The sequence below is a fragment of the Phyllobates terribilis genome, unplaced genomic scaffold (assembly GCF_046119375.1).
Source record: "Phyllobates terribilis strain yellow unplaced genomic scaffold, ASM4611937v1 Scaffold_5__5_contigs__length_657084704, whole genome shotgun sequence".
NCBI lineage: Eukaryota > Metazoa > Chordata > Amphibia > Anura > Dendrobatidae > Phyllobates > Phyllobates terribilis.
The window spans coordinates 415,480,156-415,504,515 of NW_027362765.1; the positions used below are offsets into that span (position 1 = coordinate 415,480,156).

Genomic DNA, 24,360 nt, shown 5'->3' on the forward strand with positions numbered 1-24,360 from the left:
GTCGTTTCCTGCCTCCACTAGTTTCAGGGACCGGTCTCCCCCTTTGGTCTGACCCCTCCACGCAGGTGGATTCGGGCGTGCGGTGGCGACTCGCCCGTCCGCACCCCTGGGATCCCTTCATTCCTCGTTCCTGGAGCCTTCTCCGCTCCTCTTCCTTCCTTCTCCCTCTTCCAGGCCTGGGCCTCTGTTACTAGGCCCGCCTCCGGAGCAGAGCTCATGCAGAGCCCCTGCTCCCTGCCACTTCTGCTCAGACTTCTCTGCACTGAACTAAGATGGTGCCCACCTTTTATACTCCCTTCTCAATGCACCCAGGAACTGCTTCCTCCCTGCTCCTGCACTACAGGGTTCCCCTTCCTCAGTGTTCCCTCCCCCCACTCCAGCCAGGGACAGGGACTGTCGTGCCCATCTCAGGGGCATATTGGTCGCCCTGCCCCACGGCAATGTGGTGTAATGCATGCAGGTGTCGGGTCCTGATCCACACTACATCCTTACCTGAGAGTGAGATATCACACCTCTGGGTGAGGTGCAATACGTCTGTAGCAACCGAGCCCTCAGGGTGCTACAGTTCCATTTATCTTCAGCCTAGGTGACGTATTGCGATACAGGGCCGTGATTTTGGCTATAAAAGGGTCCCCTAGACCCCTACCCCAAGCTTTTTAAGAGAATCATATATGGCGTGCCAGGAGACTCTATGGAATGCTTTCTCAGCATCCAACGAGAGTATCTAATTACAAATTTTTAACTGCATCTAGCCCAGGAAATACTTTGTGCCTAGTAGCAGTGTCTGCTAGTCAGCGGATTATCCCGGCTGTTAAGCAAGCTACACCACCTGTAGTTTGGACACTTAATTTTTTCAAAGGAAATGCTTCGGGACCACGGGATACTCAGTGAAGAGCATCAGGAGGCACCCCAAGGCATAGGGGCTGGGACTGGCAGTAGGATGCCTTGCGGTGGACAGCCGAGCTCGATCCTTATAAAAGCTTTTTAACTGCAGCAGCTTTAGTGGACGCTACTGGAGCTGGAATTACGCGGCTGCTGGCATGAGACTTGCCCTCCAATAGATCCTTGTAAATGGATTTAAAGTGTATTCATTCAAATTAGAGAGACAATTTAAATTAAAAAGCTTAGAGCTGCCTCCACCACAGGGGGGCTCGCTCGACCCACCAGCGGACAGGCACCAGTATTGGGAGAGGGGGGCTGGCCGTCAGGGTTCACCGCGGCTCTGGCACAAACCCGGCGACACGGAGGTGGCACGGGCAGGAGCGGACTGAACGTGTCGGCTTCTCACTTTTTGGATTTTAGAAGGGCATGACATGCCTATATTTGTGTCTCCCCCTCCTTTTACTCCTCCACCTCTTTTCTTTTCGCATGACTATATGTACTTGTCACTTTTCCATGTGTTAGTTGTGTCTTCTGAGCAGTTTGTCAGCTTTTGGACACCTTTGAAGGTGTTTTCTATGTGTTTCTATGTGTTTTTGTTTGCCTGCCATTGGTTTTAACGGTGTTCGAAGGTGTTCGACGAACAGTTCGACCAGCAGTTCGGCGAACACACGGGTGTTCGACGAACCGAACCGAACTCGAACACTACGGGGGCTCAACACTATTAACAACCTTACATCATATACAGGAAACAAGAAACAGTCTGGAGAAGATACAGAGACAACAGTCAAATACAGAATAAGGAGATTTGCTGTTGCATCTCATGAAACAAAAGCAGATTCTTACACAAGATCTACAGTGACATCAAACGTGATGGTGAGAATTCACAAATATAATATTGATTGTTTTCTCACTTGAGGGTTCTATTTCTAAGCTAATTAACATTTGGATAAGCTGCTAATTATTATAAAAATATGATGTATAGGGAAGATTTTAAGAAGAAGTAGGAAGACTGACTTGAAAGCCAGAAATGTAAAAGTCAAAGTTAGGCTGGGGCTACACGGCGACGTGTGTTGCATGATCGCAGTTCTCTGAAAAGTTGCATGATAAAAAGATCTGTGCAACTTGCTATTGAATGTGTATTTTAGCACTTTGATTTTGCTGAAAATAAAACAGATAAGCAGATAAGTCGTATGCAAGCCACCTGTCACAACTCACACGACCAAAAATCTAACACCTTTAGAACCATATGCAACTCTGTCATAGTCGCAGCATTTTACAGGTCGCAACGTGACACCATGGGAACTCAGTCATTACATTCAAAGTTGCAATGTGTCACTGCGATTTCAGGACCGCACGACACGTCGTCGTGGAGCACTAGCCTAAAAAATATAGATGAATGTATTATTTCAAGTAATTTCAACGTTTGATGTGCCATCTGATTTCAGTAAAAGGTGTGCATCAGATAAGTATTTTATTAAAATAAAAAAAGGGAATATTTTTAATACATATTGCACCTTTTACAACTTCTCTTAAGCACACCACTTTTTAAGACACTTTTCAAAAAGGAGAAATAACTTTGCCACATTTTTCATGACTCCATTTTTATTGTTTCATTTTTCAAAGCAATTTTCAACAGAATTATTTTATATTTTGCTCCATAAATCTCCCCCAAAGCATCACTGGGTAATGTAATGTGCTCTTACCTTCGTCTTTGATGCAGATTAGAGAGCTGTGAGATTTTTCCTCCAGGACACCTCCAGGCTGAGAATACCAATAATTTATTAAACAATTATGCATATTGGACATTATTGCAAATTTAGATCTGTATGTAATAGAGTTAAACATGAGTATGAGACCTAGAAAATGAAGGATGTATACCATTTAAACCCCACTGTTATGTTCAGAACTGTGCAGGGCTGATACAGTAAATCCTTTATTGGTAGCTTCTAGCTATTAACTTGGTCAATATTCCTTATTGACCCTGCTGCAGTTGAAATACCAACTGGTTACCTATGTTGCTTTTTCTGTATACAAATATCTTTTTATGTTATTATAAGGGATGCCTAATGTCACATAATATATCATGTTATATTGTACCTGTGAGTCTCTCCAGCAATGTACTATTGGTTTTCAGAATAAATGGCATTTCAGTTAAGTTTGCACAATGATGCTATATTTAATGCTAGCTAGCAAGTAGGTGCGAGCAGCAAGCTTTATTAATGAGCACTAACCTAGGGACTGGTGCCTCTGTATGAGAGACTGATACATGGTAACTGAAAATGTATGCTGCAAGCGTGTGCAAATTGCCAAACAAAAGCTACTGCAGTTCATTGCTGCCAAGAAAAGTGACTGTGAGGTGGGGATACATATGACCAACATTGTGGATGTGTTGTGCTAAAATGTGACAGACAGAAACACTGTGCCAGTATGAAGGAGGAGCTGCTGAGGACATTGCCAGCAATTTCATGCAAGCACAAGTTAAGTTTTGCAAATACAAATAAAGTGTCTCAAGTTTGAGACTATTATTTTTTTTTTTGAACCATGTGTATATTGTATTTTTTAATGGAGTTTCAGGACAGAAATCCAACTGAAAATCATCTTCCCTTACAAAAGTATATGGATGGTTCTACAATGCTGTTGTATGCATTGGTGTTGTATATACAGTTAGGCCCATATATATTTGGACAGAGACAACATTTTTCTAATTTTGGTTCTAGACATTACCACAATAAATTTTAAACAAAAAAATTCATATGCAGTTGAAGTTCAGACTTTCAGCTTTCATTTGAGGGTATCCACATTAAAATTGGATGAAGGGTTTAGGAGTTTCAGTTCCTTAACATGTTCCACCCTGTTTTTAAAGGGACCAAAAGTAATTGGACAATTGACTCCAAGGCTATTTCATGGACTCGTGTGGGCAATCCCTTCGTTATGTCATTCTCAATTAAGCAGATAAAAGGCCAGGAGTTGATTTGAGGTGTGGTGCTTGCATTTGGAAGGTTTTGCTGTGAAGTAAACATGCGGTCAAAGGAGCTCTCCATGCAGGTGAACAGGTGAAACAAGCCATCCTTAAGCTTCAAAAACAGAAAAAAAACATCCGAGAAATTGCTACAATATTAGGAGTGGCAAAATCTACATCCTGAGAAAGAAAGAAAGCACTGGTGAACTCATCAATGCAAAAAGACCTGGGCGCCCACGGAAGACCAACAGTGGTGGATGATCGCAGAATAATCTCCATGGTGAAGAGAAACCCCTTCACAACAGCCAACCAAGTGAACAACACTCTCCAGGAGGTAGGCGTATCAATATCCAAATCTACCATAAAGAGAAGACTGCATGAAAGTAAATACAGAGGGTTCACTGCACGGTGCAAGCCACTCATAAGCACTAAGAATAAAAAGGCTAGACTGGACTTTGCTAAAAAACATCTAAAAAAGCCAGCACAGTTCTGGAAGAACATTCTTTGGAGAGATGAAACCAAGATCAACCTCTACCAGAATGATGGAAAGAGAAAAGTATGGCAAAGAAGTGGTACAGCTCATAATCCAAAGCATTGTGATGGCTTGGTCATGCATGGCTGCCAGTGGCACTGGGTCACTAGTGTTTATTGATGATGTGACACAGGACAGAAGCAGCCGAATGAATTCTGATGTATTCAGAGCCATACTGTGTGCTCAGACCCAGCCAAATGCAGGCAAACTGATTGGTCGTCGTTTCATACTACAGATGGACAATGACCCAAAACATAAAGCCAAAGCAACCGAGGAGTTTATTAAAGCAAAGAAGTGGAATATTCTTGAATGGCCAAGTCAGTCACCTGATCTCAACCCAATTGAGCATGCATTTCACTTGTTAAAGACTAAACTTCAGACAGAAAGGCCCACAAACAAACAGCAACTGAAAACCACCGCAGTGAAGGCCTGGCAGAGCATCAAAAAGGAGGAAACACAGCGTCTGGTGATGTCCATGAGTTCAAGACTTCAGGCAGTCATTGCCAACAAAGTGTTTTCAACCAAGTACTAGTACTGAACATTTTATGTACAATTATTTAATCTGTCCAATTACTTTTGGTCCCTTTAAAAACAGGGTGGCACATGTTAAGGAGCTGAAACTCCTAAACCCTTCATCCAATTTTAATGTGAATACCCTCAAATGAAAGCTGAAAGTCTGAACTTCAACTGCATCTGAATTGTTTTGTTTAAAATGTATTGTGGTAATGTCTAGAACCAAAATTAGAAAAATGTTGTCTCTGTCCAAATATATATGTGCAACACTCGCAAGCCCTGCCCTGGGAAGATGGGGTACTCGGAGCCGGGTCAGATGTTGAGAACGGGGATGCAGTCGTGGCCTGGACCCGTTCCGAGCCCAGGGCCGTCACATTGAAAATGATGTTAGGGCTTTCCGGGTTGAGTGGTAATTGTCGACTACGCCACCTGTGGTGTCAGGTGATGCGCCACCAGCGCCGCTACAGTCCGCTGAGGCCCGATGTCATGGCGGCTAAAGTTCTCGCTGCTCCCCACAGGCGGAGCGCGGCCTCAGGGCAGGCAAGGCAGGATGAAGGGGGGTAGTAGTGCGGGAGTAGGGACGCGGCGTTGCACGGTATGGCGCGTAATGAACAGTCCGGAGGCCATAGGGATGAATTTCCAAGGCTTTACTCACAGTTCTCATAAGCAGCGCAAGGCTTCTCCCTGCTCCTCGCGGAGTCCTGCGGCCACCAGGGACGGGGGTCCGACTACCTCAGAGGAAGTCCAGTGTTTGGTAGCGTCCCTACACCAGAGTGTTCCTGCACTACAGACTTTACCCCTTCCCGTCTGTGTGTGTGTAGATAGGCCGGGTCTCCCTCTGAGCTCCTCTCAGGTGTAGGGCTCGGGTGGCAATTCCTCTCCATCCGAAGCCCGCCGGGATCCTCAGGGCCTAACCGGGCTTTCCCATCCTGGACATAGAGTACGAGGTCGGGTGTCGGGGGCCTGTACCCCTCTTGCAGCCGGAATCCCTCTGAATAGATCAGGTAGGTGAGGACAGGTGGCCTGCTCCGCTCTGTCTGCATCCTCCCCGGGACCCATTTGCTAGGGAGCCACACTCTAAAGCTCCCGGGCCTTCTTGATCCTGGTCCTTGGCCGGGTTGAGACATTCCTTGTCTGCAACCTACCTCTCGTCCCATAGATCGGGGTACGAGGGCTGTGTCCCATGCCGGTGCAGGCCCACACAGGATCTGCGCTCCCGGAGGGAAGTCACTTTACACACAGTATTTTGACAGCACAGTACGACCACTTGACAGGACAGGTCCACACAGAACCAAAAGGACCAGCAAGAGCCCGAAAAAGACCAAGATCAAAGATGGCATTCTATTAAATATGAAATTATAAGTGTCACTAACTAACTGTTCCTCCACCCACACCCACTAACTGGTTCCTACTACTTTGTGTTCCCCAGTCTCCCTGTAACCAGGGGAGCAGCACCTAGTGCATACTAGCTCCCTCTGGTGGAAATGTGGTGTTGGATGCAAAAGGCTGGAACACTACCATCACACCAGGCTTACCTCAGAGGAGGAGCACCACACTCCATTAAAGAAGTGCAGCATTCCTGTGGTGGCCGAACCCTCAGGGGCGCCACATATGGACCTAACTGTATATTTCATACCTATTATTCTTAGCATTTCTTTGGTTAAACTATTTATGTTTGTTCATCTTGACTAAAATCTAGAATATTTTTCAAATAAATATTAAAGGGCGTCTTTTACCCCTAAAATGGCAATTAAGCTGCCTAAACATTTATATAGGGCACCTAGTCCCTATTTAAATTATAACAAGGCAAGTATAGATTAATGTATTTAATTGAAAATCTAATTTTATTTGTTATGCAAATGAAGTTGTTTTGGTGCATCCATGGTGTGGCCTATGCCTTGGTGCACTGTCACACCCTCCTATTTGCATTATAAAGCAGCTACCTTACATTGATTGATTTGCATCTAATGCCCAGAGCATGTGTCTCCTGTCTGCACCTGCCCACTGACACTGGATGATGAGGGAGGCTCACACGCAATGGCAGCGGGTGCACTCTGATGTCTCATCCAGAGAGACTGAGTGTGTGCCTGCAGCCATTGTTTCCCATTGCTAAAATGCAATAAGCAGGTGCATAGCTAAAGGGGGCTGGCAGAGTATATGCTGCTGGGTGCAAGGGGACGCTAACAAGACAATCATGTTGGACTAGATTAATAAAATGTAGGACTAAAGAACTAAATCTAAACCCCAGTGAAGGAAAATCTAGATCGAATGCGCAAAATGGTATAGTAGAATTAATTTAATTAATTTCAAACTAATCTTATTAATTGATTATTGCACACTTACCTGCACTAATACTGTCTTTACAATGGTGTCAGTTCTGCCTTGTTCAGGAACAACAGAGATCTCATTTCCACAAAATTCTTTTGTGTCGAGAGCTTCTGTCTTTACAGTAATGTTCACATCTCCTGAAAAGTGATTCATATAGCAAATTATGTACAACCCCAATTCCAAAAACTTTGGGACGCTGTCTGAAATGTAAAGAAAATAAGAATCCAATGATTTGGAAATCTCTTCTAGCCATGAATATTTTATTCACAACAGAACATAGAACACAGATCAGAAGTTCAATGTTGGACAATTTTTCATTTCGCTTGAAGAAGTGAACTCATTTAGAAATTGATGGCAGAAAAACATCTAAAAAAAGTTGCGACATTGCAATGTTTATCATTTTGTAGTATCATATCATTTTTTTTTACAACTGTCTGTAAATGTCTGGTTAGTGAGGAGACCAATTGTTGGAGATTTGGGAGAGTAACGTCTCATTCTTGTCTGATTTAGGTTTCTTGCTGCTCCACAGTTTGGGGTCTTTGACGGATTTTTCATTTCATAACGCACCAATTTTTTTGTATTGGTGAAAGGTCTGGACTGCAGGTGGTCTGTTCATTGCACAAACTCTTCTTCTGCAAAGGCATTATGTTATGATGGGTACAGTATGTGGTTTAGCATTGTCTTGTTGAAATATGCAAGGCCTTCCCTGAAATAGATGTGGCACCCCAGAGGGTCTGGTTACCACAGTGGTAGTAATACCATGTCTGGGAGCAAAACAGGAGTATCCTGGTCAGGAACACACAACAGCAACACCTCCTGCTCCAGACCAGAGAGGGGAGGATCCTGCCCTTTATAACTGGGTCTAGAGGCGGGGTTAGGGAGTCTAGTCTGAGTCTAGTCAGAGTGTAGTCAGTGTCAGGAGTCAAGTAGGACACAAAGGAGCAAGGAGCCAGGGACTGGAGCTGGAAATAGCTCGTCCTGGCCTGTGTACATAGAGGACCGGACTCCGGAGTCCGAGGCTGTGGGACCCTTCAGGCCCAGCAGCAGATACCGCAGGGCAGGGGATTGCAGGTCTCCTGGCCCAACAGAAGCCCGGAGGCTCAGCCACACGAAAGGACCAGTACCGCCACAGAGGAGCGAGGAATACACGGGATCCGAGTCGCCAGCCATCAGGGTGAGCACAGCACGTCACACTCAGGGACTTGGGCTACAACACGACTATAAGCGGGATAGCCAAAGAGTACAGTCAGAACGGCAGGCCTACAACTCCACCTGGCCACGGGGATTCTAGGATTGCTCCCAGACTGACCAGGCCCTCATCCCTAGCAAGAACTCCCGTTGGGGCCTATATAATTGCCACCAGTAAAGACCCTAGGACTGCACTGCAAAGACTCCGTGTTATCATTACTGATCCAGGCACTATCCCCACCATCATCCATACACGCTGCCCTGAAGCTCCACTCTTCCTGTGGGGAGTCACATCACCTTGCTGCACACACCATCAGCTTCAGTGGACTGCTCTGCAGCAGCGGTTCCCAATAACCGCATCCCACAGGTGGCGTAGTCGGACTATATATAACAGAGACACATAGACTACCCTGGTTTGACTGCCCTGGGTCACGGACCGGGTCAATGCCCCAGCATCTACAGGCCCGGCTCCGGGTATCCCCATGGCCCAGGGGGCGCGTCATAGACATTGTCTGGATGGGAACATATATTGTTCTAAAACCTCAATATAATACCCAGCATTGATTAAGCCTTTCAAGATGTGAAAGCCGCCAATGCCAAAGCCACTAATGCAACCCTATGCCATTATAGACACAGGTTTCAGAACTGTTCGCTGATAGAGGGTCTCTCTCCTTATCAGTTCATTCTAAATTAACTTTGGCCGATAAAGACCAGAGTATTTTTGGATTGTGTCAATATATGGCTTCTTCTTTGCATAATGGAGTTTTAATTTTCATCTGTGGATTGCATGGTGAATTGTGCTCACAGACAATGATGTCTGGATGTATTCCTAAGCTTAACCAATACATGCCTGGAGGACCGTAGATCACAAACATCAAATACTGGCTGTTGGCCTTTTCCCTTGTGCACATGGATTTTTCCAGAATCTCTGAATCTTTTGATAATATTATGTACTATAGATGGTTTGATAAAAGTCTTTGCAATTTTACATTGACGAATATATTATCTGAAATTTTTCCACAATTTTAAGATGAAGATGTTCACAGATTGGTGAACCTCTGACCATCTTTGCTTCTGAGAGACCCTACCTCTCTAGCATGCTTTTTGTTTTGTAGATGGTCATGTGACTTACTTGCCTATTGATTCTCCAACTGTTTTTCATCAGTACAACTTACTTTACCAGTCTTTTGCTAACTCTGTCCCAACTTTTTTTGTGATATGTTTCTGCCATTAATTTCTAAAATGAGTTAGTTTTTCCAAATAAAGTTAAATGAAAAATGTCTAACTTTTACCTTCTGATCTGAGTTCTATGTTCTGTTAAGAATAAAATATGGCTTTATGATATTTCAACATCATTGCATTCTTGTTGTCCAACTTTTTTGGAAGTCAGGTTGTAAAAAAAAGTGTCATAATTTTATAACTAAAGTTATAACAATTGTGTTTAGAATTCACATTTGTTATAGAAAATATGAATTTAAAAGGTGTTGTCCACTACTGGGACCCTTCTCACTCATTATGTTTCCCCCAATTAAAATAATAACAGCTTTACTCACTTCCTTCCAGGGCTCGCGTGACATTGATCACATGATCTATACAGCCAATCAGAGATATTCAAAAAAATGAAGCTAGATACAGTACACATCACTGTATTAAGCATAACTGGGGATTATAAACCAACAGCACATACCCCAGAATAGTACGAGGCAAATATAGGCTGACATAAAGTGGCCAGGAAATGTAAATCAAGACTTAAATGAATAAGTCTCGATCTCTGACTGATCCTTCCCAAATGTAATACCTCCAGAAGACTATTCATAAGCAATTGGCACAAAGTGCAAACTGTTTTAAAAGTTAATTTTAACGATTTGTATATTACTAATGTGACACAACCAGATTGGGTGCTTTCTTGTATGATGATCATTGTTCATATGCCGTATTAGGACATGAGGTTGCCCTATTTGAGGCCATTTAAGTTGATTAGTCTTAAGTACTCAATGACAGAATAAATTCCAAACTTGATAGCTAAAGCAACTGGCCAGATTGTAACCTTGTGATGATCTAAATTTGGGTCTGTAGAAGCATTAGAGACAGGTATTGTAACCATAGAAAAGGTACTGAAATACAACGTTGTGAGAAGACAGCATAACAAGCATAGATTTCAAGGCCACATCATACCCAGTTTAGAGGCTTTTAGGTTCCAGTAGAAGGTTTTGCTTTCATCTGCACAAATACAACTCTTATATTCACAGTCAGCACAATGCGTTTCTTCTAACTCATCGGTGGTCTGCAGGTTGATGCGAACCTGGAAAATAAAGGTTTAAAAATAGTAAAAACAATACATATAGAAACAATTAACTAAAACTCCAATTTCTAGTCTTTAACAATCTTTAATTAAGGCTGGATTGAACTGGCCCAGCAGAAGACCTTGTAATGAGCCTGTCGTAATTGGGTACATAAACTTTTACAATTGTTGGACTATTCAATTTGATCATTTAGTGAATTTTGACACTTACATATTGATTTCCTCATCAGTCGCCCTGCAGTGGGTTGCAGGAGATCTCTACGTTTGGAATTGCAGACAGCTTCTTAGATGGGACGCTGTCTTTGAGACCAAGCGGCTGCCTCTCTAATGCTAATTAGCTCTCTGGCCTGGGTGTATATATACCTGGTGTGTCTGCGAGGGAGTCGTCGGCTATATCCATTTCTACTTGTGAAACTTAGCAGGAGCAGTACTTCGTCCTTTCTGGAGCTTGAGGCCATGTGCTCATTTGGAATTCATCTAAAGCTAAGCCATTTCCCCTGTTTTGTCCACTCATGTTGTCTATGGAGTTTAGTGGAGGTTGACTAGTGCTCATCTCCTTCCATCCCTAGCTGTAGCCATACACCAGGGAGAGTAGGGCGAGGCAAGCGTGTGGAGATTGCTGAAGAGGCAATATAGGGACGATAGTTGAGACAGGGTGACGCTAGACAAGACTAGGAGGTCTCCACTTCCCCCTTTCCCTAGTGCCTGGGCTCTCATTCCCTTTTCCCTCTGTGTTGCACTAAGTCTTTCCCACACCTGGCGTGACAGTGTGATCACATGCAACCCATCAGATTCACTCTAATTTATGCCAGAAAATTGATGTAAGTGTAATAGCAGGAGTAAATTCAGACATGTCACGTGGACAACCTAAACAAGTGCAAGATTCATTAACAGTTTGCTTTTCATAATGATTTTGGTGTATCTAAATTCAGAGGGTTTTGGACCAAGACTGACATTAGAAATGTCAGTCTTGATTTACCAGTCACTTTGAACATGTTAACTCGCTCCAACACTGGTTTCATTATACTTTTCAAGCATTAAACTGGCTCAACAAAGGATTAATGCATCCTACAGTCGGCTATCCTAAATTGGGTAAACAAGGGTTTGCAATCTCTGAGGTCCATCAACTTCTTGGTCTTTTTTCATATAATGCAACACAACCAGATTAGGTGCTTCTCTATGATGTCCATTGTTCATATGCCATGCTTGGACATGAGGCTGCCTTATGGAGCCCATTTAAGTTGATTAGTCTCAAGTACTCAATGACTGAGTAAATTCCAAACTTGATATCTAATGCAACTGGCCAGATTGTAAGCCCATGATGATCTAACTTTGCATCTGAAGAAGCATTGGAGGTAGGTATTGTAACTATAGAAAAGGTGCTGAAATACAACTGTAATACAGTTGTGAGAAGACATCATAACAAGCATAGATTTCAAGGTCACATCATACCTAGTTTAGAGGCTTTTAGGAAAAAAAAATATTGGGATTTTGTTCTCTAGAGCGGAATGAGATGGTGTATTCTAAGAAAAATTTCTCTAGTGAACTCCATGTACATAAGTCTGACACTGTATTTGGAATATTATATCTACACCAGTCTTTGGCCTGATTAACCTTGCACTTTAAAAAAAAAGTTATAATTTATACATTGCCACATTGTTTACCTTTATGCATTGTTTCAGGTAGTTAAAGACTGAAGCTTTGAGGGTAAACGACTCTCCTCGGACAACAGAGTAGGGGAGGGTAAGATCCACAAAGAATGGTTGGAAAACTCGTAGGGATGATGAAGAAGAAAGGCCAAATCCATTGGGTCCCATACATATGGCTCCTGCATTCCAGTCAGTAATGGTATCCGGAGCTTTATGGTGGATTTCAATTCTACCAGATTCTCTAAATTAAACAAGAATATTGTCTTATTTTCCAGTAATATTGTAGCAATTGAGTGAAAGGAGTTTCCCTACCAGAAGAAGCGTATTACAAAGCACAATGTCCTAATCTGTAGTGTTTCAGGTGAAAACAACCCCAGCATTCCTCATTATAAATGGAACAGCAATGTATAAAGAAGTTACTGAAGGGGCTTTCATGCCTTCATTCATGGGATCAATGTGGTTCCCTGTGATCAGACCTCTGCCAGTCAAGGAAGTAATGGCATATCCTAGCGCATGATGTCACAATTTAATATAATTCCACAGATCCATTAACAATGTTGTTTAAAATTTTTCTTTGTTTTGATATAAATAAAAGCTTAATTTGGTATAAAAAAGGCTATAGAAATCTAATATACCCTAGTCCTTTATACACTGGTCAGACATAACAGTAAAACCACTGACAGGTGAAATGAATGAATGAATGATTATCTCATGGTAGGATAATATTAGGCAGCAAGTCACAGTTAGTTTTTGAAGTTGGAAGAGGAAATATAGGTAAGCATAAGAATTTGGGTATTAAGTGTCAACATTAGGGAAATTGAATTTGCCTTGAATTTTACAAAAAAAATTGTATTCATCTGAATCCATTTTTTTGTAATTCCAGCAGCCCTCGTTTGGTACTCCACACCGCCTCCAATCTCTTCATTCTTATGACTCAGCATGCACAGCATTCTCTCCGGCTTCTCTAAAATCTTTATTCTTCTCCGAGACATCTGATATCACAATGCATATTGTGAACTCGCTACGTTCTTTGACGAAGGTGCAAAGTAAATATGCCAGAATAGCCATAGAAGATGTCACATGTGGTGTTGAAAAAAAGTGGATGGGAGGCTGCAAGAGTGAGTCATGTGATCGATCAGATATTTTTTTCCAGTCTACATTTATTATACTCCGTGGTCTATAGAGACTCCTGAGCATAATGAGGAGCATTCAATTTGAATCAAATAATTTTGATGTGATTTGAATTTCCTGGCCAAATTTGATTGAACTGCCAAATATTGGACGATTAACACATCATTAGTGTCACACCAGGTGTGGGAAAGACTTAGCGCAACACAGAGAAAAAAGGGAAAGGGAGCCCAGACACTAGGGAAAGGGGGAAAGTAGAGACCTCCTAATCTGGTCTAGCATCACCCTATCTCAACTATCGTTCCTATATTGCCTCTTCAGCAATCGCCGCACACGTGCCTCGCCCTACTCTCCCTGGTGTATGGCTAGCGATGGAAGGAGATGAGCATTAGTCAACCTCCACTAAACTCTATAGACAACAAGTATGGACAAAACAGGGGAAAAGGCTTAGCTTTAGATGAATTCCAAATAAGCACACAGCCTCAAGCTTCAGAGAGGACGAAGTACTGCTCCTGCTAAGCTTCACAAGTAGAAATGGATATAGCCGGCAACTCCCTCTCAGACACACCATGTATATATACACCGAGGCCAGAGAGCTAATTGGCAAGAGAGAGGTAGCCGTTCGGTCCTAAAGACAGCCTCTTATCTTGGAAGCTGTCTGCAATGCCAAATGTAGAGATCTCCTGCAACCCACTGCAGGGCGACTGTCTGTCACCTCTGACACACCCGTGACAGTACCCCCTCTTTACGAGTGGCCTCCGTACACTCAGGACCAGGTTTCTCAGGAAAAGAGGTGTGGAATGAGCGAACCAATCTGGGAGCGTTCACCTCTGACACTGAAACCCAGATCGTCTCCTGTGGACCATAGCCTTCCAGTGCATCAAGTATTGTAGAGAATGACGTTGGAGACGAGAATCTACAACCCTCGAAATCTGGAACTCCAGATTACCATCAACCATTACTGGGGTCAGTGGTAGAGGTGATGGCTCAAGAGGTTCCACATACCTTTCAGTAAGCCCCTCACAAAACTGACTTTTAAGGGCTGAGTCATTCCATTAGGAATCCGTTGCCCATCTACTGAATTCCGAACTGTATGTTTCCACTGACCGAATCCCCTGCTGAAGGCGACATAGCCTAGATTCAGCCAAGGTGACTCAGTCAGGGTCATCATAGATGAGGGCCAGAGCTCCAAAAAACCCCTCCACAGATTGGAGACAAACCGAGTCCTACGGTAATGGTGCGGTGACTGAGGATCGCCCTGCAATAGAGAGACCACAATACCAACCCGTTGCTCCTCATTACCGGAGCAGTAGGGACGAAGTTTAAAATGCAATTTGCATGCCTCATTAAATACAAAAAACGTTTTCCTACCACGTGAAAACCAGTCCGGAAGGACAACCTTGGGTTCAGGCTGGACAGGCCTACCTGCAGAGACCCCCATATTGGCGACCTTTAACCGCTGATGCTGCTGCTGTACCTCACCATGGACACCATACACCTCCAGAGACAGCCTGTGCAGCCGATCTGCAAATGAACCCATACCCAAGGGAGAAAGGAAAAAAGAAAGGTGCACGTCCAAAAACACACAAAGAAAAAAAAAAAAGTCAGTTCCCTTTTTTTTTTTTCCTTTTCAAAATGTGCTTAGCCGGCTATAATGTCACGCCAGGTGTAGGAAAGACTTAGTGCAACACAGAGGGAAAAGGGAATGGGAGCCCAGACACTAGGGAAAGGGGGGAAGTGGAGACCTCCTAGTCTGGTCTAGCATCACCCTGTCTCAACTATCGTCCCTATATTGCCTCTTCAGCAATCGCCGCATGCGTGCCTCGCCCTACTCTCCCTGGGGTACAGCTACGGCTAGGGATGGAAGAAGATGAGCACTAGTCAACCTCCACTAAACTCTATAGACAACAAGCATGGACAAAACAGGGGAAAAGGCTTAGCTTTATATGAACTCCAAATAAGCAAACGGCCTCAAGCTCCAGAGAGGGTGAAGCTAAGCTTCACAGGTAGAAATGGAGATAGCAGGCGACTCCCTCTCAGACACACCATGTATGTATACACCCAGGCCAGAGAGCTAATTAACAAGAGAGAAGTAGCCGCTCGGTCCTAAAGACAGCCTCTTATCTAGGAAGCTGTCTGCAATGCCAAACGTAGAAATCTCCTGCAACCCACTGCAGGGCGACTGTCTGTCACCTCTGACACACCTGTGATAATTAATCAACATGTGACATCTAAACAATTGGTTCAGAGCATCTCCAAATGACATGTCTTTTGAGGTGTTCCTGTTATAAAGTAGTTAGTATATACCAAAGGTGATCCAAAGAAGGACAACAGATCATAAGAGTCATGTGCTCTCAAAGATCATTGATGGTAAATGAAGACTAGCCCAACTGGTTTGAACTCACAGTAGAGGTGTTGTACTACAAACTGCTGACAATTTAATGGTGATTGTGACAGAAAGCTGCAGAGTACATTGAGATTTGCAGCTTGCTGTATAGCTGCAGAATCATCAAAGTGCCTATGCTGACCCATGTCAGCATCACTTTTAAAGGGTTGTACCAAGATTGCAACTTTTCACCTATCTACAGAATACGTAGAGAAATCTGAAGGGATACCTTTCAGAAAATAGATCCACCAGAAATATCCATAAAGGTACATGCTTGATTGCAAAGTTGCAGCAGAACAAACCACAAAACTTTTAGAATAATATCCTTTGTATAGGACAGAGTGGAGATGTTTAGCATTTGCCCTGCGCCAGGTTTGGCGAAAACCAAAGACAGCATATCAGCACAAACACTCTTACCTACTGTCATGCCGGGGGTTGGACAGATGATGATGATGATTTGGTCTGGATTTGCAGCCATAAATTTTGGGAACTTTTCAGTTATTGAGTTGACCATAATGAACACGTGCATTTGATTAGAATCACCTGCTTCTTACCATATTAATTCCAATAGAAGCAGTAAGGGTGTACTTAACTTTTCACACTGCTTCTGCATTTTGCCCTAGTTTTTGGCAAATAAATAATGACACTGTAATTTGTCATGTGTTGCTGTATATCTGAGATTGTCTTTACCTAATTTTAAAGCCTTCTAAGGACCAGATTTTTTTTGTTACGTCCTGTTATGTAAAGCCACAGGATTCAAAGGGGGTGTACTTAGTTTTTCTTATGATTGTATGTAAATTGACATTTTTGCATTCAATTGAAGTGAATAGTTCAGAGCTACAAGACCATTTATAAACAGTGAAATAGAGGTTTTTCTTGAACAACCCCTTATCAACCTGGAAAACCACTTGAATTAAAAGAAAAAGAAATATCACAGAAGGTAGAAAACAATAAGTGTCTGTGTTGTTTACTTATCGGGTGACAGACAGGTATGTTGCTAAAAGTATATTTCTTTAGAGACTTTAGTCTACAACTTACCCAAGCGCAACAAGTTCCCAAATCCAGGTCTCAGGAAAATATGCTCTTACTTTTTCAGTTTCTTTCGGCTCTGGTGATGGCTCTGGTGATAGCTCCGGTGATGGATCATATTCTGCAGTCATGACTTTAAATGAAGTTTTAGGTCCTTGTCTACGTCCACTGCGGGCCTTGTCTTTGTAAATAAAAACACAAAAAAAATGTAAAAACAAAATGACAGATATTCCATCAATATGAGATTGCTTGGAGTCCAACCCTTGACTCCTCCACTAATCAGCTGCCACCAGCTCAGTGGAAACAGTCTACTTGGATTCTGACCAGGAGAATGCATATCACATACTTGTGGTCATGTGATCAATGTTCCAGGCACTGAAACATGTGATGTGAGGATTCACAAGTCTTCAGGCACACAGAGTGACTGCAGACTTGTCATTTTAGACCGAGCAACACCTTTAAGTGTTCCACTGTGGTCATAATAAAAAAAAAATACAAAAAATGTGGAAAATAGACATGTATTTATTTTTTCTGCAAATTTTTCTCCAATATCAACAAGAAAAAAAGGAATATGCAAATTATGTGAAAATGAAGCCCCATGTATAGCAAAAAAAGAGAAAAAAAACTATTAAAACAACCAAACAAAAAGTGTTTTTAGAGGCGTTAAAATCACATGTGATAAAACCCGAAAATATGCCTGATCTGGAATGGGAAGAAATGGCCTGGTCAACTTGGTCATGACCTGGTTATTTACGAGGGTCATGATTTGTGACGAGCCAGTATGCTCGCTACTGCTCGGTACTCGCCTGAACATCTTACTGCTCGAGATGCTTGGTGCTCGGCGAGCATTTCTGGGATGCTCAGGCGGGAACTCGGGTCCCGCCCTGCATGTTTGGAGCTTTGTAGAGAGCTAATGAACATGCACGGATTGTCTGCCACTCTCTTTGTGAACACTATACAGCACAATAGTGTCCATTGCACATTCTCCCTGCTTCTGCAGCTGCTACATGTTACAGAGAGCCATTGGACCAAATATAAGTTTTTTTTTTCTCTTAATCCTGATTATATTCTTAAAAAGTAATAGAGTCCAACATTTCACAGCTCCATTTGCTTTATAGCACTGCATAATACAGTCAGATCTTTTCCATCATCAGACTTGATCCCATATTACAGCGATAAAAATCCCGAAATTTGTAGTGAACGTGGAAAATATTGGACTCCATTTACAGTTTGGCAGCAGTGTGTCAGTGAAGCTATTCACACGTGGTCGCTGGCAATAATAGAAAACTACAAGGCCGCTATTTAAAACAGTGGGCATCCGTCAGATGTATCACATATAACTGCGGTACAAATCCAGCCATTTGTAGCGAACGTGGAAAATATTGTACTCCATTTACAGTTTGGCAACAGTGTGTCAGTGAAGCTATTCACATGTGGTCACTGGCAATAATAAGAAAAAACAAGGCCACTATTTAAAATCATTGCCATCCGTCAAACATATCACAAATAACTGTGGTACAAATCCAGCCATGTGTAGCGACCGTGGAAAATATTATACTCCATTTACGGTTTGGCAGCAGTGTCTCAGTGAAGCTATTCACACTTGGTCGATGGCAATAATAAGAAACAACAAGGCCGCTATTTAAAACTGTGGGCATCCATCAAACATATCACATATAACTGCGGTATAAATCCAGCCATATGTCGCAACAGTGGAAAATATACTCCATTTACAGTTTGGCAGCAGTGTGTCAATTAAGCTATTCACATGTGGTCACTGGCAATAAAAGGAAACTACAAGACTGCTATTTAAAACCGTGGGCATCTGTCAAACATATCACTTATAACTGCGGTACAAATCCATACATTTGTAGCGACCGTGTAAAATAATGCACTCCATTTACAGATTGGCAGTAGTGTGTCAGTAAAGCTATTCACATGTGGTTGATGGCAATAGGAAACTACAAGGCCGCTATTTAAAACCATTGGCGTCCGTCAGACGTATCATACAGTACAGACCAAAAGTTTGGACACACCTCATTTAAAGAATTTTCTGTATTTTCATGACTATGAAAATTGTACATTCACACTGAAGGCATCAAAACTATGAATTAACACATGTGGAATTATATACTTAACAAAAAAGTGTGAAACAACTGAAAATATGTCTTATATTCTAGGTTCTTTAAAGTAGCCACCTTTTGATTTGATGACTGCTTTGCACACTCTTGGCATTCTCTTGATGAGCTTCAAGAGGTAGTCACCGGAAATGGTCTTCCAACAATTTTGAAGGAGTTCCCAGAGACGCTTAGCACTTGTTGGCCCTTTTGCCTTCACTCTGCAGTCCAGCTCACCCCAAACCATCTCGATTGGGTTCAGGTCTGGTGACTGTAGAGGCCAGGTCATCTGGCGTAGCACCCCATGACTCTCCCTCTTGGTCAAATAGCCCTTACACAGCCTGGAGGTGTGTTTGGGGTCATTGTCCTGTTGAAAAATAAATGATGGTCCAACTAAATGCAAACCGGATGGAATAGCATGCCGCTGCAAGATGCTGTGGTAGCCATGCTGGTTCAGTATGCCTTCAATTTTGAATCAATCCCCAACAGTGTCACCAGCAAAGCACCCCCACACCATCACACCTCCTCCTCCATGCTTCACGGTGGGAACCAGGCATGTAGAGTCCATCCGTTCACCTTTTCTGCGCCGCACAAAGACACGGTGGTTGGAACCAAAGATCTCAAATTTGGACTCATCAGACCAAAGCACAGATTTCCACTGGTCTAATGTCCATTCCTTGTGTTCCTTAGCCCAAACAAGTCTTTTCTGCTTGTTGCCTGTCCTTAGCAGTGGTTTCCTAGCAGCTATTTTACCATGAAGGCCTGCTGCACAAAGTCTCCTCTTAACAGTTGTTGTAGAGATGTGTCTGCTGCTAGAACTCTGTGTGGCATTGACCTGGTCTCTAATCTGAGCTGCTGTTAACCTGCAATTTCTGAGGCTGGTGACTCAGATAAACTTATCCTCAGAAGCAGAGGTGACTCTTGGTCTTCCTTTCCTGGGGCGGTCCTCATGTGAGCCAGTTTCTTTGTAGAGCTTGATGGTTTTTGCAACTGCACTTGGGGACACTTTCAAAGTTTGCCCAATTTTTCGGACTGACAGACCTTCATTTCTTAAAGTAATGATGGACACTCGTTTTTCTTTACTTAGCTGCTTTTTTCTTGCCATAATACAAATTTTAACAGTCTATTCAGTAGGACTATCAGCTGTGTATCCACCAGACTTCTGCACACCACAACTGATGGTCCCAACCCCATTTATAAGGCAAGAAATCCCACTTATTAAACCTGACAGGGCACACCTGTGAAGTGAAAACCATTTCCGGTGACTACCTCTTGAAGCTCATCAAGAGAATGCCAAGAGTGTGCAAAGCAGTCATCAAAGCAAAAGGTGGCTACTTTGAAGAACCTAGAATATAAGACATATTTTCAGTTGTTTCACACTTTTTTGTTAAGTATATAATTCCACATGTGTTAATTCATAGTTTTGATGCCTTCAGTGTGAATGTACAATTTTCATAGTCATGAAAATACAGAAAAATCTTTAAATGAGAAGGTGTGTCCAAACTTTTGGTCTGTACTGTATATAACTGTGGTACAAATCCAGCCATTTGTAGTGAACATGAAAAATATTGTAATCCATTTAGAGTTTGGCAGCAGTGTGTCAGTTAAGCTATTCACGTGTGGTCACTGGCAATAATTGGAAATTACAAGGCCGCTATTTAAGCCATTTGTAACGACCTCGCAAAATATTATCCTCCATTTAAAATGGGCAAGGTGCATGGTAAAGGATGGAGAAGTGGACGTGATGGTGCATGCAGAGGCCGAGGCCTTGGGTAAGATGAAATTGTGCCACAACAAGCGCCCACATCTTGTCGCCAGACCTTCCTGTCCCAATTGCTCAATTACTAGGGGACCACAGTACACCACTATTTAACCCAGAGTAGTGTAAAAAGGTTGTTGATTGGATAGCAGATCATGCTTCTAGTCACTTTGACACAACCACCACCATCCTATCTTTCACACAGTAAAGTCTCAGTAGCCGTGAGTGTGGACCGCTTATTCCTCATCCTGATCCTCATTTCTTCCACCCTGTCGAGTGCCCGGAGACAAGTTATCCCACACTTGGACACTTTGAAGAGCTGTTCACTTTTCCATTTATAGATTTGGGCCTTTCGCACAGCCAGATTCAAGTAGGGCAAGAGGAGAACACGTGTCCAGATGCCCAAATATTTGAGCAGTCACGGTCACATGAAGGCAACGGTGGGAAAGTGAAATTATTGTTGCAAAAGGTGGATGATGATGAAAAACAATTGCCAGAAAGTCAGGAGGAAGACCAGAGTGCGGAAGTGGAAGACGAGGTGGTCGATGATGAAATCACTGACCCAACCGGGCAAGATAACATGCAGAGTGAGGACAGTAGCACAAAAGGGGAGGGAGGCGTAGCACCACAACAGGCATAAACAAGCAGTGTGGAGGTCAAAGACACAAGGCGGGCAACCGCTCCTCGGAACATCAACACGACAGAAGTTGCCAGTACAACTGTTAGGTCTTTCCGAGACAGGTTGTTTTTTAAAGACTGTGCAGATAACCCCAAAAAGGCCATTTGCACTACCTGCCAGGCCAGCATCAGCAGGGGTAGCAAAACTAGCAGCTTCACTACCACCAGTATGCTCAGCACATGACAGCAAAGCACCCGACTAGGTGGGCCATACGTCAGAGTCCAGAAACAGTGCCTGCAAGTGACACCACTGCTTGTTCTGCTGTTGTGCATGCACACCAATCCAGTCCATGGCACATGTGAAGATGCCTCCCACCCTGCACCTGTGGTTGCACACTCCCAACTACTACCATCAGGTCCTGGTCCCAGTGCAGAATTCAGGTTTCCCTACCACAGTCCTTGGAATTCAAGCGCAAATACGCAGCCAAGCCCCCCCACGACCACACTACTAAACTCACACATTTCACGAATGCTTGTGCTTGAAATGTTGGCTTTTAGGCTTGGCAGGGATGGTACATCTCGCTGATGGCACACTGGGTTAATATAATGGAAGCTGGAACCCAGTCAGACCTTGGGATGGAACACATCCTCCCGACGCCGAGGATTGCGGGCCCTGAGTCACTCAGGGTTGCGCCCACATTCTACAGCTCCTGCACCTCCTCCTCCTCCTCTTCAGCCTCCATCTCCGAAATGACCACATCAGTCACAAGCTGGAAGCACTGCAGCACTGCCTCAGCCAAGCGGCAATAGGCTGTGCTGAAGCTAATATGTTTAGGTGAAGATACAGCAAGGCATGGTCGTGTGTGACAATGGCCGGAACCTGATGGCGTCTCTGAGGCAAGGCGAGCTCACACACCTACCATGCCATGAACATGTGCTTAACATCACGGTTCAGCGGTTTCTCAAAACCTACCTGGATCTGTCAGATCTGCTTGTCAAAGTACGCCGCCTGTGTACTCATTTTAGAAAGTCAGCAACAGCTTCCGCCGACCTTTCAGTGCTTCAGCAGCATTTGCAGCTTCCGGTGCACCGACTGGTGTGTGATGTTCCAATGCGTTGGAACTCTACATTTGTAGTTCCTCCAAATTTTTGCCAGCCATTGCTTCACTGCATAGGCAAACAGTATGGGAGACCCACTTCCTAATAATGGAAACATTGTTTTCAGGAGGCCCTCAGACCGCTACGTCTCTTACAAGCGGCAGTGGAGTTCCTCCAAATTTTTGGCAACCATTGCTTCACTGAATAGACAAACAGTATGGGAGACACACTTTCTAAAAATGGGAGCATTTTTTGTAGGAGGCCCTCCGACCTCTACGTCTATTGCAAGGGGCATTGGAATTCCTCCAAATTTTTGACAGCCGTTGCTTCACTGCATAGGCAAATAGTATGGGAGACCCACTTCTTAATAATTGGAACATTCTATTCAGCAGGCCCTCCAACCTCTATGTCTCTTGCAAGGGGCATTGGAGTTCCTCCAAATTTTTGTCAGCCGTTGCTTCACTGCATAGGCAAACAGTATGGGAGACAAACTTCCTAATAATGGGAACATTGTTTTCAGAAGACCCTCCAACCTCTATGTGTCTTGCAAGGGGCATTGGAGTTCCTCAAAATTTTAGCCAGCCGTTGCTTCACTGCATAGGCAAACAGTATTGGAGACACACTTCCTAATAATGGGAGCATTTTTTGTAGGAGGCCTGCCGACCTCTACGTCTCTTGCAAGGGGCATTGGAGTTCCTCCAAATTTTTGGCAGCCGTTGCTTCACTGCATAGGCAAATAGTATGGGAGACCCACTTCCTGATAATGGGAATTTTGTATTCAGAAGGCCCTCCGACCTCTACATCTCTTGCAAGGGGCAATAGAGTTCTTCCAAATTTTTGTCAGCCGTTGCTTGACTGCATAAGCAAACAGTATGGGAGACTCACAAACTAATAATGGGAACCCTCCGACCTCTACGTCTCTTGCAAGGGGATTTGGAGTTCCTCAAATTTTTTGGCAGCCATTGCTTCACTGAATAGGCAAAAAACCTGGAAGACGCACTTCCTAATAATGAGAACATTGTTTTTCAGGAAGCCCTCTGACCTCTATGTCTGTTGCAAGGGGCATTGGAGTTCCTCAAAATCTATGGCAGCCATTGCTTCACTGCATAGGCAAACAGTATGCGAGACAAAATTCCTAATAATGGGAACATTGTTTTCAGGAGGCCCTCCGACCTCTACGTCTCTTGCAAGGGGCATTGGAGATCCTTCAAATTTTTGGCAGCTGTTGCTTCATTGCATAAACAAACAGTATGGGAGGCCCACTTCCTAATAATGGGAACATTGTTTTCAAGAGGCCCTCCGACCTCTAGGTCTCTTGCAAGGAGCATTAGAGTTCCTCTAAATTTTTGGCAGCCATTGCTTCACTGCATAGGCAAACATAATGGGAGACCCATTTCTTAATAATGAGAACATTGTTTATAGCAGGCCTTCCGACCTCTACGTCTTTTACAGGGGCATTGGAGTTCCTCCAAACTTTTGGCAGCTGTTGCTTCACTGAATAGGCAAACAGTATGGGAGACAAACTTCCGAATAATGGGAACATTTTTTTCAAGAGGCCCTCTGAGCTCTATGTCTCTTCCAAGGGGCATTGGAGTTTCTCCAAATTTTTGGCAGCCATTGCTTCATTGCATAGGCAAACAGTATGAGATAAAAACTTCCTAATAATGGGAGCATTTTTTGCAGGAGGCCCTCTGACCTCTCACCACTGAACATACAGCCAGGCATGGTCATGTGTGACAATGGGCAGAACCTGGTGACAGGGAAATGTCAGCTGGAGTGGATACGGTTTCCCTCAATGCCAGTCCTTTCACCAAGCTAAAGAATAAGACTGTGGTGAAATATTACTCCCACTGAGAAGCAGTTTCAAACTGA

The 24,360-nt window shown here is 43.5% G+C and overlaps 1 protein-coding gene across 1 annotated transcript in view; it reads right to left on the minus strand.

Moving 5' to 3' along the window:
* The window catches only part of LOC141273395 (alpha-2-macroglobulin-like), a 257,598-nt gene that overhangs the window by 62,574 nt on the left and 170,664 nt on the right, over window positions 1–24,360 (minus strand). Inside the window, exons 18-22 of the mRNA XM_073685161.1 lie at window positions 16,906–17,077; window positions 12,369–12,594; window positions 10,578–10,704; window positions 7,230–7,351; window positions 2,586–2,643 (exon numbers count right to left, since the gene is read on the minus strand). Coding sequence (XP_073541262.1) covers window positions 2,586–2,643; window positions 7,230–7,351; window positions 10,578–10,704; window positions 12,369–12,594; window positions 16,906–17,077 — 705 coding nt within the window. The remainder of the gene's footprint in view (window positions 1–2,585; window positions 2,644–7,229; window positions 7,352–10,577; window positions 10,705–12,368; window positions 12,595–16,905; window positions 17,078–24,360) is intronic.